Here is a 16,439-nt window from a genome sequence, read left to right as displayed (position 1 = left end):
TCATTTGGTGCAGGTGTTAAGGTGGATGCACTGTGTGGACAAAGCTACTAAGATCTGAACCAATATGGTTCAATCCCTCTTCTTGGAAAAAGAATTGTCCTCAATTCTTGATCCTCTCCTTGCATGCTTGAGCTATCTAAAGGTGATATAAAGCTATGCATGCGTGCATCTCACTGATGCACATACTTACTGTCATTGCACACTGACTCTCCACACTGACCAGCTGCTGGTCTGAATTGCTGCTTGCAGTTGCTACAATTGCTGATGCACCTGCTGCTCCTGCTCACATTTGCACCTGTGGCTGCTACACCTACACTAAGCATAACCAGCTTTGCACAAACCAGCATTTAATCTTGTTGTATGTTGCTGCACGAACCCAATACAAACTGCACATGACCCCAAAAAACACGACAACAATAGACAACTACTAGCAAAACTTTAATTAAATTAGAAATCAGGTTTCCCATGACCATCACACATGTAAGGAAGAATGCTCTTACCCTTACTTGCATAATGAACCACACCCATATATTAAACAAGCTTACCAAGAAGATTAGCTTGCTCGTATTACCAAGGCTACACTCTACTTGTTGCATTTTCCCCTTTTTAGAAAAAATCCTTCCTCGAATTTTTGTAGGATGAACCTCAACAAATCTACTAACGTGAACAAACTCCACAAAGTGCGTTTGTTTAACCACACAGTCAATGTGAATAAACTTTCCCTCCGTAGCTCGCACAATATGTAAACTAGTCCTCAAACTTGAAGGATAATTCACCACTTTCAAAGGTTGCGTCAAAGAATCAATATCCTCAACATTAGTTGTCTCAACAATTTCTTCAAGATCATTAACAACCTCTACACAAGATGCCTCAACATCTCCTTTAAAATCATTAATCACCTCTACACAAGATGCTTCAACAATTTCTTCACTATTCTCCACAATGGACGGTTCTAATGGTGTGCTTTGTGTATCAACATGTTTTGAAATGATTTCAAATCTAATCCTAACCGGATCAACATCAGGATTAAACTCATGAACAATTACCATTTTAGAATCCCCATGTTGCTCTTGCAATTGTTGTTGAAATCTCAGCTTTTCTTCATGAAGTTTAAGCCTCCTCTTCAAGCTTTGCTTTTGACTCCTAACATCCACCAATTGTTTAAGACAAAGACTCAATTGAGTCCAATCCCTTTGACGGTAACAGTCCACTTTCAACATTTCAAGCCTTTTCTCCGTCACATTCAATGTTGTTAGCTGAAGATTTTCAAGTGTACACTCTAGTTTATCCACGGATTTATGTATATTCATGTTTTCTATCGTTGATTTCATATTCTAAGGTTCAAGAATCTCTCAAAATTTTAAGTATGAGAGTAAGGATAAGAGTGAAAAGAAGGAAAAACAAAGAAATGAAGTATGGAATTTTTTTGGTGCGCAAAACAGAAAGAAAAACAGAACCAAACAGCCCCAAATTCAGAAATCAGTATGAAATGTTTGCTATTGAAAACCCGACCAAACCAACTCCAAGTATGATGAAACTTGGTGACAACACACCTCAAGATGTCTAAAAACACCCCAAATTGGAAATACTCAAATACGTGGTCTAGTTTGATCACAATTCAAAAATTCCTCCAAACATCCAATCTGAACTATTTTTTTGACCTTTTGGTCTAAAACACTTGCGCATCTTTTTTTCCATAACTCCAATGACTACACCACAAGGCTTAAAAAAACTAGACTCAAAAATACCCAAAGTGAAAAAAAGAAACAATGAAAAAGACTCAAAAATGAAGGAAACACAATGAAAATACAGAAGACAAAGACAAATGAGACTCTCCTGTACTTTAAGAAACCTATAAAACGTAAGAAATAGTGCACAAATGATATGGTTTAATGAATTTAGGATAGTTATTGATAATTTGGTGAAAGATGAGAGCAAAATAAGACAATCTTGATAGGTTTTCGAAGACAACTTACCAAGGTACCCGGATTTCATCAGTTTTGGGCAGTCTGTAAAGAAAAATTCATATCTCCTTAACCACAACACCAAATCTAATGATTCCAAATCCAAAAGTTTCCCAACTCAACCCCAAATACCGTGCAAAAACAGTTTTCAAAAACTCCTACAAGACATCCTCCAAAACGATCAAGTTTCAGACCCCAAAAACTGACAGAATCTGAAACTTTATCACACCTTTACTGTCTTCGTATTTGGCTATTCTTTTCATCAAAACCAATTGAATTATGCACCCCAAGGACTTTGAGGCTCTGATACCAATTGATCCAAGTACGCGTGGTCAACACACGACATTGGATTTGATACGAAAATGAAGGATATTTCAAGAAACTGACACGAAGAATAGGTGTAAGAACCGGACTGCCGGACTCCTTAATCACTCAACTCTACGCTTCCTCCTTTGATCTGCAAGGGAGTTAACAGAATCTATGGATGGGGAGGAGTGGTGTCTTGAAGACGCTCAAGAACACGCACAACCTTGAAGCGCAAAACTGGCCCTTAGTAACCCAATTGCAAGGCAATTGAAAGAGAAAACACTTAGTGATTTCTGAAATTTTCATTCATCAAACTTGTTCTTTACAAGGAATTAGGCCTCTTATTTATAGAGCTATGAGACCTTCTAAAAATATCTAAGACTAATGTTAATGCAGGCAAACAATAATAACGGCTAAAAAGAACCACGTGCAAAACATGTGCACACTTAAAAACATAACAAACAACAAAAATACTCTACAAAGCCTTCAGACTAAAACTGGCGACTGGATGACCTTGGGCTCACTTTCTGAATGGCTTCCCATGCTTGGAAGTGGGCACTTAGAGTCTTGATGGAGAGATCCTTGTATGAAGATTCCTTTTCTAGCCTTTAATCTTCCTAGGATACGAGTATCAGCTCTGGACAACTCATGAAAGGAGGGCTGGTCAGCAAAGCTGAGGTGCAGAATTCTAACAGTTTCATCGGGCGACTGTGCGACCTTCCACCTATTTTCTTGGTGTCTTCCTGTGATTGTTAGGAGGCTTTTAGGGTCTTGATAGAAAGGTCCATGTAGTGAGATTCCATTTCTATCTTCCATACCTCCAAGGTGCGTGGGTTAGCTCTGGACAACCGTTGCAAGGTAGGATGGTCGCCAGATTCTTCCGGATTCTGTTTCTGTGGCTTTCTTCAACATTCTGCTGCTGCTGTACTATTGTGCATGATATCCTGCTGTTGTTTTCTGGTTCCCTTAATCATTTGGTGCAGGTGTTAAGGTGGATGCACTGTGTGGGCAAAGCTACTAAGATCTGAACCAATATGGTTCAGAAACTATATAATAATAAAAATTTATTTATGAAAATATATTTTACTCTAATAGACTAAATATAATATGATAAAATAGAATATGAATTAATTATACTTTAAAGTTCAATAATAAAATTCGATCTATTAGAGTGTTTTTTATGATTAATAAATTCAAAAATGTTCCGATCTAATTTTAAAGAACAATTAATTAAGATTTTAATCTCCTGATTGGTTGTTAATCAGATGATTTTTGCTGGTGGAAGTCTTAATTTAATTCCTTGCCAGTTATGCAGTAAGACCTTTGGATGGAGATGCTGATGATTCCTACAAAACACACCAAGGGGTTAGAAAGGCCCAGAATTCTTTTCCGGGGGCCTACTTCGACGCCCAAGTCAGTACAGATCAATATATGGGTTGCCTAACAGGTCCTTCGAGGTGCACAGTGGCAACCAGGTGGATAACTGCTTAGGGCTTGTTTAGACGTGAGGTCTTTTGTAATAAATTATCACGATAAATGTCAATTAAATCTTTTTTTTCTTTTTTTTTTGTGTTGCTCTGAAAATTAATGTGAAATTCTGATATTCCGTTAAGATCGTTTGTATGTAATCACTTTGAATTCTTTGTACTTTTCTTTATCCGTTAGAAATTGGTTATCTCATTTATTGCGCTTTGGTGAGTATTTATGGCTGATGATTGTGGAACAAACATTTCTTCTCCGACCTCTAAAAGACATTCTCTGCATGCGTCACTCTCCTTTTCAGACATGTCAATCCCTTAATCACAATCGAATACTTTATTTGTCCTTTGTGGCGTTTCTAATTTCTCCTTTCAACACGTGTCTCACTTCATAAAAGTGATGCTTTAATGAAGGACATGTGTCCTCACATGCACGTGAGCTTCTCATGCACTAACCGTCTAAGCCCGTATGTAGAATCCCTCAATAACCCAACCAAATAATTACTCCCAGATAACTACTGATTAACATAAAATCTTCTTAGATTCTGGCGGATTTGATTTCCTTCTACTGTCTTTTTGTCATAATAACCTTTGATTAATATTTAATATTTTACACACACAAAACATTAATCAATTGATGAATTAAATTAGTTATAATTTTGCTGAATATTCGATAAATTAATATCTTCAAAGTTGCAATAGATCGAGGTGAATCCTTTTGTGCTTATGAAGATTGTTCCACAATCCACAACATTGAACTGTTGAAATATGGCCAATTTTATTCCAATTTAGCAGTACAGACTCTTCTCGAAGTTTTCAGCACCTTACCATTAAGAAAGTACTCCTATTTGCCACTAAATTTGCTATAAAATAAAGGTTTTTTTTAAAAAAAAAAATAGTTTAATAGATAAAATAATAATACAAAATAGGTGATGGAATAAAAGAAAAAGGATATGGGAACAAAGAGAAATATTGAATTTAGATGAAAATTTGTGTAAAGATATCTTATTAGGGCGTGGTGTAAAAACAACCAACTAGTGCAAATAGAGAATGTATAAGTAAATAACAATTATTAATAAAGTAATAAATTATCATTATATGTCCCCATTTTACAGAAGGGCTTTTCAGATTTTATTTTATCTTTTTTTTTTTGTACATAGAACGTTCGATAGCTTAGCACCATAGATTTATCAACCCTCGGAATCAGATGGTTTCTAAACTTCCCTGAGCTGGACAGAATTTTCAAAGCAATGCAAAAAGCCATAATGTGGAAACCTCTCATACCAAGTATCTTCTGGCACATAAGTATCCCAGTGCTCACCGCTGCTGCTTTTGCCATACTTGTGTACCCATCCGGAACCATTATGTTGCTCGCCCCATGTGCGGTTCCATCGGTCCCCATACTTACCTTCCCACCATGTCTCCCCCTGTTTCACCCCGTTATAGTTTTGATCAAAGTTTTCATCCCATTTATCACCCCATTTTACCCAAGCATCTCCTTCCCAACGCTCTGCCCATTTATCAGTGTATTTTGTACTTCCACCTTGACCATCATATTTTTCTCCCCACCTGCCAAAGATTATGTTTTGGATCATCTTACAACTAGTTAAACAGGAGACAACAAATGACGCCGCTTTTTAAAAACATAAGAATCTGTAGTAATGCATTTAGTTTCTTGAAAGAAACATCTTGCACAAGGCCCCTCTCAGAATTGATCAATTGAGTTCAATGTCCAGTGAGAAGAGGGAAAAGGGGGGTAGGGGTGACAATTTGTTGACCATAGATAAAGAGGAGGTGGGGAAAGAGGAGGTTGTCTATTCTGCGGAAGAATAGGATCTGATCGAGAAACAGTCAAACTACAAGTAAAGTTCATGTTTTTCATACCTCTCGTGCCAAACATGAGCATGACCAACCTCAACTTGAGTGTTGGGATTGAGGCTACACCACTTGTGTGCCCATTTATCAGCTTTACCAGAGGCATCGTAATGTTCCCACCATTTCTCTTGCCACTCATCACCATTTGCATTCTTTCCCCACTTATCTGCCGTCTTCTCCATATGTAAAAGACCATGCTCCTGCACATTTCAGATGAGGAAGACAATTTTAAATAACACTTCAACAACAACGAAGACAAAGCCTTAATTCCAACACATGGGGTCAGCTATTTTTACGGATAAAATTTTAACAGATAAAGCCATTGCAATTACCTTGTATACCGAACACTCCATAAGAAGAAAATTACTCTCTTTTCACCCTTAGAAAATCAGTTGTACATTAGCTTCAACTAGAGTGGTGTTTGGTGTGACAAAAGAAAATGTCAAGGAAAGGAAATTGCATAAAAAGATATAAGGGTAATGTTAAGTTTTATTATTATTAATGGTTTGGTATAAACAGATGTAAAGGAATGAGACGAAAGAGAGAGAGAACCAAAAAAAAGGAGTTGGTTTCTAGTGTGAAATGAGTGGTACCAATATATAGGTATCCATATCCGTATGAAAGGGATTGGGTTAACCCAATTTCATATCAAACACTAACACTTTGTTTGGACAATGACGTAGGAGGAAAAGGAAGGGAAGGGAAGGGGAAGAAAGCGGAGAGAATGAGGAAAAGTTCTCCTTGCTTGATAGGAGAAAAGAAGGGAGAAGAAAAGAAAATTCATTTTCCTTCCACATCTTTTCATTTTTCAAAAACTTTGTCCATAAACAAAAAAAATAAAGAATTAAATCCCTACAGATCCCTTCCTTCCAAATCATTCTTCTCCAAAATTTTTACCCAAACAAAGGAAAATGCATCCCTCCAAATCCCTCAATTTCCTTACCCCATAGTGTTAGTAAAAAAATGATTTAAGTGAATCCCTTATATGAACCTAAAAACTCGCACCACATACCCCCTAAAGCTGCAAAATCAAAACAACCAAAAGAGACAGAATCCTCTCTTTGGGATGTTAAAACTGCCATATTCAAGTTTTTATGCGCTAATCCCTCTTAAAAAAGTTTATATGTATTAAAATTGACTGTATTTTTTACTAATATGTAAAAAAATTATCACACAATATGCTTCAGGTTTTTTCTACGAAAAATGTTCAAAAATATCATGACTTCTACTAATTTATAAAGAAAAAAAAAACCCAGCAAATTCAAATACCTGCCACATTGACTCCTTCCAGTACTCATGCCAAACATTCCCAGTAGCATCACGTCCAGACTTCTCAGACCCAAGTTCTTTGTAACCATATTCATCAGCTGCCTCCCAATACTTCTCTTCCCATTCTACAACCCCATCAGAACTCACACCTCTGTTTAATGTCCAGCGGCAAACAACACCATCAGGTCTTGTTTCAACTCCAGTTTCCTTCCACCACCTTGACCCATCAGGATTTACTCCATATGATGGTTTTTCTTCTACGTTGTGTAGAGCATGAGCTGCTTCTGCTGCATGAGCCGAAAACTGAGCACCAATGTCTTCTTTAACAGGGGCTTCCTGACTGGTGTTTAGAGCTTCTACTTTGTGCACTTCCATTAATGATTGAAAAGGTGGGAGAGGTGCTATAAGGTTGCTTTCCAAGTTAGTGCTCTCCATTGGTATAGAGAGAAAATCTGAAGCTTTCTCTTTTTCCATCAGCTTGTTAGTTAAATATTGCTTCCCAGAGCTTATGGGGGCTTTTTTTACATTATAAACATCCAGTCCACTGGAATCATCCTCTGTTGGGGGTGTCCAAGACCAAAAGTCCGGACCAGGTGGACCACTTCCAGAATTTCTTGATGGAGGCATGTGAAAGCTTCTACTATCTATTCCTGCTAATTCACAACGTACCCCAAATGACAGTAAATATTGGTTCTCCAACAGTAAACCATTCTATGTGCAGATTGAACTTGTCCAGGAAAACCGTTATTAGTTCAGTAAAAGATGGATCATATTACAATTAAGTTTCATTTTTTGACATAGTTCACATAATAAATATCAATTCCCAGGTTTTCAAAAGAGTAATATTTTCAATGATATTGAAAGTTACTTGAGCTAATTGACTTAATTTAGTTGAAATAAGAAGAAAAGATCATTGATATTGATTTCCAACTTCCAAATGATGCATACAAGCTGAGAAGCGAGGTGACTACTCTTGATGTGTTTCCACTTATTAGATACATCATAGATTATAGACTTTATATCGTTTTCTGTCTTTATAGTGCATTATACAAATATTGCTCTGCAATTGGCAAATGTGCTGCGCATAATTAATTTAATTTCCCCTGTCCTCCCCAACCCCACCCCACCACCACCACATACATACTCAAAAGAGGGGTTGAAGGCCGACTTCTCTCTTACATTCAGTTAGTAATACAGGATGAATTTTCTGTTATCTTTCCAAAAGATATTGAAAACAACCGAGCCACAAAACTGATTGTGCAACACTCATTTTTCGAATGCATATCATCTCAAAAAAAGCTTCTGAAAAGAACATTATGAATCATATGTGCAGGCACATGCATGGGTTTTGAATGATCTATTTCACTCAGCCTATGTTTACTCTTTAAGCGATGTAGACTCAAGTATATGACAAATTAAAAGCTTCAAAATCACTTTTCTTAATTTTGTAATACAATCACAAGTCCTTAGGGTTTTTGAAAGAGTTTGAAGCAAAAATTATTGTTAAACCCCCTTTGTAACGAGATCTGGCATGTTCTCGAATATCTTTTGAATACATCTACTTATAAAGAACATGATTGAGTGTATGACAATACTATTGCTTCCATATTGTCATAAACCATTCCTTATCACTTGACATATCAATGTCCTTCTCTCTCTAACTTTGGAATACTATAGGTGGGAACATGCTTTTCACAAAGTAATTTGACACTCAATTCTCTAGAGAGATGTTGTTTTGCAAACGGCAAGAATATGCATTAAAGCCATTATGTGTACTAAACTGCAAGCATTGATGGTTTGGTAGGATATAAGAACGCAGATAAAAAAGGGAGGGGAAGGAAACGGAGGGATGCATATGTATAGCTAATGAGGAGGGGAAGGAAATGGAGGCACGAGTTCCTTCATATTTTGTAAGAAATATATCTCTCTAATAATAGAAAGATTTCAAAGAAAAACTCATCAACCTTCCTCCCCCTTTCCTTTTCCTCCCGTCCCTTTCCTCTCCCTTCCCTTACCTTCCCTTCCTTGCCTTCCTGAACTTTTTTCTCCATACACAATCTAAATGAACTTCTTTTCTAGATTTTTGTCGCATTGCAGAAAGGCCATATAGAAATAATCATCTAATAACTCGCCAACTCTTGACCCTTTCCTTTTCATAAGATGTTAGAGTAAGCTAACGAATGTTAAAGCGTGGGCCTAAAGGTGGCACGAAAGGTTAATGACCGTGGCTTGAAGGTGCACTAATGAACCATGGTTATATGCAAGTATTAAGGTTATTTAAGCAATAAGAATTTATGTAAACAAGACACCAAGTTTTAAGATGGTTTACCATGAATGAGGCTATATCCACTATCCTAGGCTAGTGTGTCATTATGTTTTTAAAGGATAATAGAAGCTTGAAAGCTCATTACAATATTGAAGGAATTACATCAATGGAGAGTGTATGTGTGAGCTATACATAGTGTAGAGAATAAGAGAGAAGCTTGTTAAGGATAATGGGAGGCTCAAGCTCTTGGCTTTGCTGTACATAAATACATACAACACTAGACAAAGGGGGACTTGGGAATTAATGAGTCAAAACAGAAACAGGAGGGCAGCAATGTAAAAACAGAAAGCAGCATGCTTCTGACAGCTTTTCCAGCTTGCTTGCACAGCCTTCTATGACCCCTGTGGTCTTCCCTATGCTTCCATAGCTCGATGTAGCTGCATTGCCTTATATACCAGTGACAAACCCATGTGAACACACTCAATACGCGTGTTTTATGCATACAATGAGAGTGTGTACTACTTCATGAATTGGAGTGTCCAATACTACAGTACTTTAGTAATCATAGTTTGTTACTTTAACCTAACATATGACTAATTTATGCAAGACTTAAGTCACCCTTCTTTCATAAGAGAATAGGCTCTACAAGCTCAACACAATGTTTCTATAAGATACCACTAATCTCAAGCTTCTATAAGGATCACAAAATTATCAAACTAACTATCAATTTCTCATAAAGCAACTCCTTTCAAAAACAAAGACAATTTTAATATTGATAATCAAATATAAAAAAATGTGCTTTCAAAATATTTCACCTTTATCTCAAAAAAAAACTATCATACCTAAATATGATTCTACACTAATTACACAATGAATATTGCAATCATGTTCATCAATTTCCTAACAATTTGACAAAATGCATCAAAAAGTTGCAACATCAAGCTCAAATCAATAGTATAACTTCACTAAATAAAAGTAGAACTCAAAAATTACCCCCATTGTGATTATCTGAGCTCAAAACTGCATTGTTATCAGATTGAACCCTATTATTCGCCAAAGCCGAATCCGCCGAACCCAAACTCGTCGCCTTGGCATTGGATGTAGGTTTCCGATCCTTAAGAAGAGCACGAGCAGCAGCAATGGCGGCAGCAGCACGATCAATAACCTGGATCCGCTGAACTCTATCTCTCTCCTCTTTAGAAACTTCTAGAATCTTCTGGAACTCAAAGCTCTTCTTCGCCAAAGCTTCATGATTATCTGTTTCAACCTCAGTATGGATCGGGGATGGTAAATTCTGAGAAATTTTGTCAAATTTAATCTCCTTTTGTTGTCTATCAATGGCTTTCTTCCACATTTGAAGGTACGAAAACGAGTCGCTGCCATTGTTATTAGTGTCATTTGAAGCAGTGATTTGGAATTTGGTGGTAGGCTTTGTTGGAGTTTGAGTTTTGAGAAGGATGGCTAGTTTAGGGGTTTTGAGAGTTTGATGAAATGGGTAAGAAGGGTTATTGGATATGGTGGATTGTAAGAGGTGATGAGAAGACGCCATTGATGGGAAATCAAAGGAAAGTGAGGAGTGATTTTGGTATTTTTAGATGCGTTTGTGTGAATGAGTGTGAGCTTTTTAAATTCTATCCGTGACTTTGCCTCGATCCCAAGTAACGTACACTGTTGTTCGCTCCTAAAATCTAACAATGATAGAAATACTATTCTCTCTCTGTCCCACTTTATTAAGGGGTCGTTTGGTTCGCACAAGGGAATCGAAATGGAATGAGGAAAGGGAATGAAGGAGAAAGGAATGGATTTCCCTAATTTAGCCTAGTCGTTTGGTAGTGTTCAGGAAACAGAATGAACTGCTCAATGATTCCCTTTGTGACTGTTTGGTTCAAGTTAAGGAATCAAAATTTGAGTTTTTAAATTCTTTTATATTTTTTCCAAAAATAAGTAGTTGTTATATGATAAACTTGAAAAACTTATTTTGTAAAAAAATATAACTCTAAATATTAACAACGTAGCTCGATTAATTACATATAATCAATTGTTTGTAGATCAAAATACATACGAAAAGTGTTCTAGTCCTTTCAAAATCATTCATGGAACCACAGCATTAGATCTAAGCATTACTATTTCCTCCAAGAAGACTCTTAACATAAGCACTTTTCAAAGCATCGGGACACTTTGAAAATATCAGGAGCTTGTTTGGTTGTGAGGTTAGAATGTTAGCCACTTGAAAAACTTGGTTAGGAGTTACACCTTCTAAATTAAAAGAGAGTAGTTCCTCTAATACTTTCTCTGTCTGTTCAACTATTTTTTGCTCACGATCATCAGTGCGGGCCATCACATTTGCCATAGTTGAAAGATGAACATTCATGTCTTTCATGAATGCTTGTAAGCTAGCCAATTCATTAGAACTACCTTCACCAGCATTTCCTCTCTTACTTCTTTTAGAAGTTTTTTCAGTCTTCATCTTTTTTGCAGGAGGAGTAATAACAGTTTGAGTGGCATTACCACTAGCAGCAATTCCCTCATCATCACTTGAATCAAGTGTAACCTGTGGAGGGGCAACATTTTGCAAATTCTTGATTGCTTCAACATAATCTTCAGCTGGTTTTCCGGTAGCATAATCCTTGTCGTAAACATTCATGAGTTCATGAAAGTGCGGAAATGAAACTCCAAACAGGTTTTTGCAATTCGGATGATTCTGAAAAACAAAAAAATCTCAAAATGATCAAATGTACAACATCATCAAACAATCTCAAACATAATTAAAATGACCCTACAAAGCTTGTCATACCTTGCAAAACTCGTCATAAACAGCCCGATTCACATAAATCATTTTTTTCATCATCCCAGACGAATCCACTTGTATTTAACATTTGAGAAATAGCCCTAAACTGGGCCACAAGTGTCTTAAGTCGAGAATCAATGTGTGGCAGAGCCTTCAAACCACAACCAGGAAGAGCCTTACCTATGAGCTCCTCTAAGCGAACCATGTAGCCGCTTCTAAATCCATTTTCACACCTCCAGTGAGGATCAACAGCTAACTCTGACAATGCTTCCATAAGAGCCTTATCTTCTTGGGCAATCCAAAATTGTTTGTTTTTTCCCCTTCCACCTCCACTAGCACTACTTTCATCCATCCTCTATAACATTCAATACAAGTAAACAAAATTGAACCATACTGATCATAGTAAACAAAATTGCATGTCTATAAAAAAGGAATGAACCAAGAAATATTCAATACAAGTAAACAAAGAAATATTCAATACAAGAAATATTCAAGCATGAAATAAACATACAAGAAATGGAGGTTTTAAATAAAAAGGAATAACATCACAAAGTAAGTCTGCGGTGTCTAGCCCTCCAATCATTGAACATATATTGGGCCATTGTATTTCGAAAATTCGTCCACGGATCGGTTACAACAATGGAGGTTATGTAGTCCACATCATCTTCCTCATTATCATCACCATCATTATCATCACTATCATTTTCCTCAAACAAGTCCTCATCATCAAATTCTGCAAGAATGTATCTCTTTACCAAATTATGTAATAAAGCACAAGCAAGTACAATTCACCATGTGTTTGTAAACTAAACCAAGAAGGACTTCTAAGAATCCCCCATCTTCCCTTGAGTAATCCAAAGCATCTCTCAATCACATTTCTAGCTTTTGCATGCCTTAAGTTGAAATATTCTTCGGCGGTTTGAGGTTGTCGAGGGCCATTATTCCATTCTCTAAGATGATAAAGATGCCCTCTATAGGGTGCAAGGAATCCTTCTCCATTAGTATATCCTCCATCACATAGATAATAACAACCTTGAAAAATTAAAAAAAAAATATTACTCTCTTACCAAGTTAATCTCAAATAAAATCTATTACGTCAATCAAATTACCTTTTGGAACTTTTAACCCATTACGCCTAGAAATAGCATCTCGAAGAATCCGACCATCGTGTGCTGACCCCTCCCAACCAGGTAAGACATATATAAATTCCATCTCGGGTGAACATACTCCTAATACATTCATAGCAAGGGTACCTTTTCTAGTCCGATATTTGGATCGATCATCACAAAAAACATTCACTAGAATCATTGTACCATCAAGGGCACCTAATGAGTTCTACAAAACAAACAATATCACTTTAAATTATGTAATAGTCTCTCTATTTTATCTCAAATTAAAGTGTTGGTTTTTATTTACCTTGAAATATTTCCATCTTTCATCGTTGCAATCCTCTTGTATCGGTGTTCGTTTCTTAAGAAGAATAGCATGTAACTTTAAGATTGCTAACAAACAAGCATGAAATTGTCTACTAATAGTTTCACCACTTCTATAAAAATGTGCACCCATCATTCTATTTTTCTTATGGTGAGCTAATGTGTATAAGAAACCCGCAACCATCTCTTCCAAACATGTGTTTCTTGTTTCATTTAATCCACCAATATCTCTAACCATCTCTAAAAGTACACCAAATGTGTATCGATTTATACGAAGATAGTTCCTACACAAAGTGTCACTTTCTCTAATCATTCTATTCAAGTTGTGCAATCTCATTTTTCTCCTAGTTTTTTTTTATCAAGCTTAAGATAATGGGAATCGTATATAGTTTTTCTCATCGAGTACAACATCAAATGTAGCAACACAACACAATTAATCATAGTAATTATGAACAGAATACAGTCTCAATTTCTCTTCCTTTTCAAAGAAGTACCAATGCTAGCCATTTTCTGTAGAAATGAACATCAATAAGAACATCAATAAGAACTATGTAGAACAACTCAGAAAAGGCAAAAAGGCGATATTTACCCATCAAAAATACAATCAAGCAACAAAACTCAATTACAGAGATTACAAAGCACCTTATTCTAAACATGGAATTGCTCCATGAAGCTGCCCAGAACATCAAGCAATATACCCATAACAAAATGGCAGCAAGATACTCCATCAACAGCCCTCACATTATACTCCATCAAGAACATCAAGAACATCAATAACAAAATGGAAATATACCCATAAAATTACCCAACACTTACTAAATCCATAAACTACCCAACAGTTACAAGCAATATACCCACAAAATTACCCTTTCTTTGAAGCAACAATCAAATAGCAGCAGCAAGAAAATAAGCAACAAGAAATTGGCTAATCGAAATGAACAAACAAGAATTTGATAAATAAGGAAAGCAAAGCAGTGGGTTTACCTGCGAATTGAAGCAATCAAATTGAATGAACAAACAAAGTAGTCCAACTGAATCGTGGGTTTGAGATGAAGATGAAGCAGCACTCGTAGGAACTCGAACAAAGCAGTCCAATGGAGAATAATGAATGAAATGGCCACTGAAGTCGAACGATGGCGACAGTATTAGAAGAGAAAAGAGATTGAGATGGCCACTGAAGTCGAATGAAATCAGCAATAATAGAAGAATAACTTACATTTGACAATGGCGGCAGGAAAGTCGAGATTGAGGCGAAGAAAGCTACGAACAATGGCGGCCAGCCGTCGTGAGGAAGAGAGGAAAACTTGAGGGAGGAGGCGGACGACTGTGTGTAGGGTTTGAGAGGAGAGGGTAATGCAGGGGGAATGGAATGGGAAAGGTACGGGGGGGTTGGAGAATGAGGAAGCCCTTATTATGGGTAATCCCAAAACTAAAAATGGGGAAAGGGTATGATAGTGAGTGGCAAACAAACAACAACAAAGGAAATCGGGTCTACCCATTCCCTTTCCCTTTGTTTATTAACCCCAACCAAACGCCCCCTTACTATTTCCTGCCTATTTATGTCTTCCCAACACTGTTTAATTTACGAAATTAATCTACCCAACCTTATAAATTAGATCAATTCTACTCAGAGACCATCTTTATAAGAGACGGCTCTTTAAGCCTAGTCTAAAAATTAAAAAAAGACAAACTTAAAAACTAACGCAAACGGGTTAACACACCAACTTCAACAGATTAAACACCACCTTTTGTTAGGTTCAAATGTTAACTTTAATAGGTTATATTACCAACTTCAAAAGGTTAACAACTTAAGGTTAAAATAACAATTTAATAGGTTAAAATACCAACTCTAATAGGTTAAAATACCAGCTTCAAAAGATTATTGATGCGAGTATGGCACCAAAGATTAGGCCAAACTTGTCTGTTTGTGAAGTTAAGATTGGACCTTCCAAACAAATGAAAACTGAAAAAAAGATATGATCAAACAATGTTGATCTTGGATAAAAACTCACTTGATTTCACTCACCAAGAAGCCCTTATCCCCACACTCTCAATTAAGTCTTCACTCACCTTAATCTTCATGGGATCTTGCTATAATCTTTCTTTGCTTCACTCACAAACAAAGAAGATAGGATAGGAAATACAACATAAATTTCCCCTTGAAGAGAACACCCCTTCTTGATTCTAATTTCTTAGAAGCCAAATTTTTGTTCATCAAAAGTTCTGTTTACAATGCATTATGTCTTCTTATATAGGGAAACATGTAAAACTAAGCACATGCGCATCACATGCTACTTTGCTAAAAAAAACACTTAACAACAAAATAAAGGAACAACTAATACATCTTTTCCTTAATCAAGATGTCGTTGTCTTTGTTGATTACAAAACATACACACACATACGATCAGGTCTGCACACTATTGATCAGGTTACAATCAATTGAACTGCTTCTGTGTAATGAACGGAATCTGATCTGATTCTGGCCATCTGTGCACATGCTGCTGCTGGCTGCATTCTGATCTACATATATGCTGCTGTACTTTTGATCTGCAGCTCTGCACACTTGTTATTCTGTTGTTGAGTTCAGAATGTTGCCTGTTGCACAGAACACGTGCCTTCTGATCTTATTGATTTGCTGCTAGTGGCTATATTGAACACTTGAGTTGCTGATCATATGAAAGTGAATGTTGTTGCACTTGCTTAATTGCTGAACTATTACTGGTTCAAATCTGTACCAATGCACACACTGATATGTTTAACCACAAGATCTATGTGAACAAACTTTTCTTTCCTAGCTTACACAACATGTAAACTAGCCCTCAAACTTGAAGGAGAACTCGCCACTTTCAAAGGCTGCAACAAAGAACCAACATCCTCAACATTGTTTGTCTCAACAACTTCACTATGATCAACAACCTCAGCAAAAGATGTTTCAAGAACTCCTTCATTTCTTGATTCTTTAAGGTCATCAGAAGGAACCAATGGTGTGATCTGAATTTGTGACTCAATGTGCTTTGAAATGATCTCAAATCTAATCATATCCGGATTAATATCAGGATT

General features: G+C 36.6%; 1 protein-coding gene across 1 annotated transcript; it reads right to left on the bottom strand.

Annotated features, from left to right (window-relative positions):
* Positions 1 to 4,737: 4,737 nt before the first annotated feature.
* On the bottom strand, positions 4,738 to 10,845 carry LOC130808740 (protein LIKE EARLY STARVATION, chloroplastic). The gene is made up of 4 exons (XM_057674217.1): positions 10,152 to 10,845; positions 6,893 to 7,542; positions 5,633 to 5,823; positions 4,738 to 5,317 (listed from the first exon to the last, which is right to left on the bottom strand). Exons 1-4 carry the CDS (start codon positions 10,705 to 10,707, stop codon positions 4,963 to 4,965), a joined length of 1,752 nt encoding a protein of 583 aa, XP_057530200.1. The 5' UTR covers positions 10,708 to 10,845; the 3' UTR covers positions 4,738 to 4,962.
* Positions 10,846 to 16,439: the final 5,594 nt, after the last annotated feature.

This window comes from Amaranthus tricolor, chromosome 3, assembly GCF_026212465.1.
Source record: "Amaranthus tricolor cultivar Red isolate AtriRed21 chromosome 3, ASM2621246v1, whole genome shotgun sequence".
NCBI lineage: Eukaryota > Viridiplantae > Streptophyta > Magnoliopsida > Caryophyllales > Amaranthaceae > Amaranthus > Amaranthus tricolor.
Note: the sequence above shows the minus strand (reverse complement) of the source record. Positions and strands in the feature narration are given on the sequence as shown.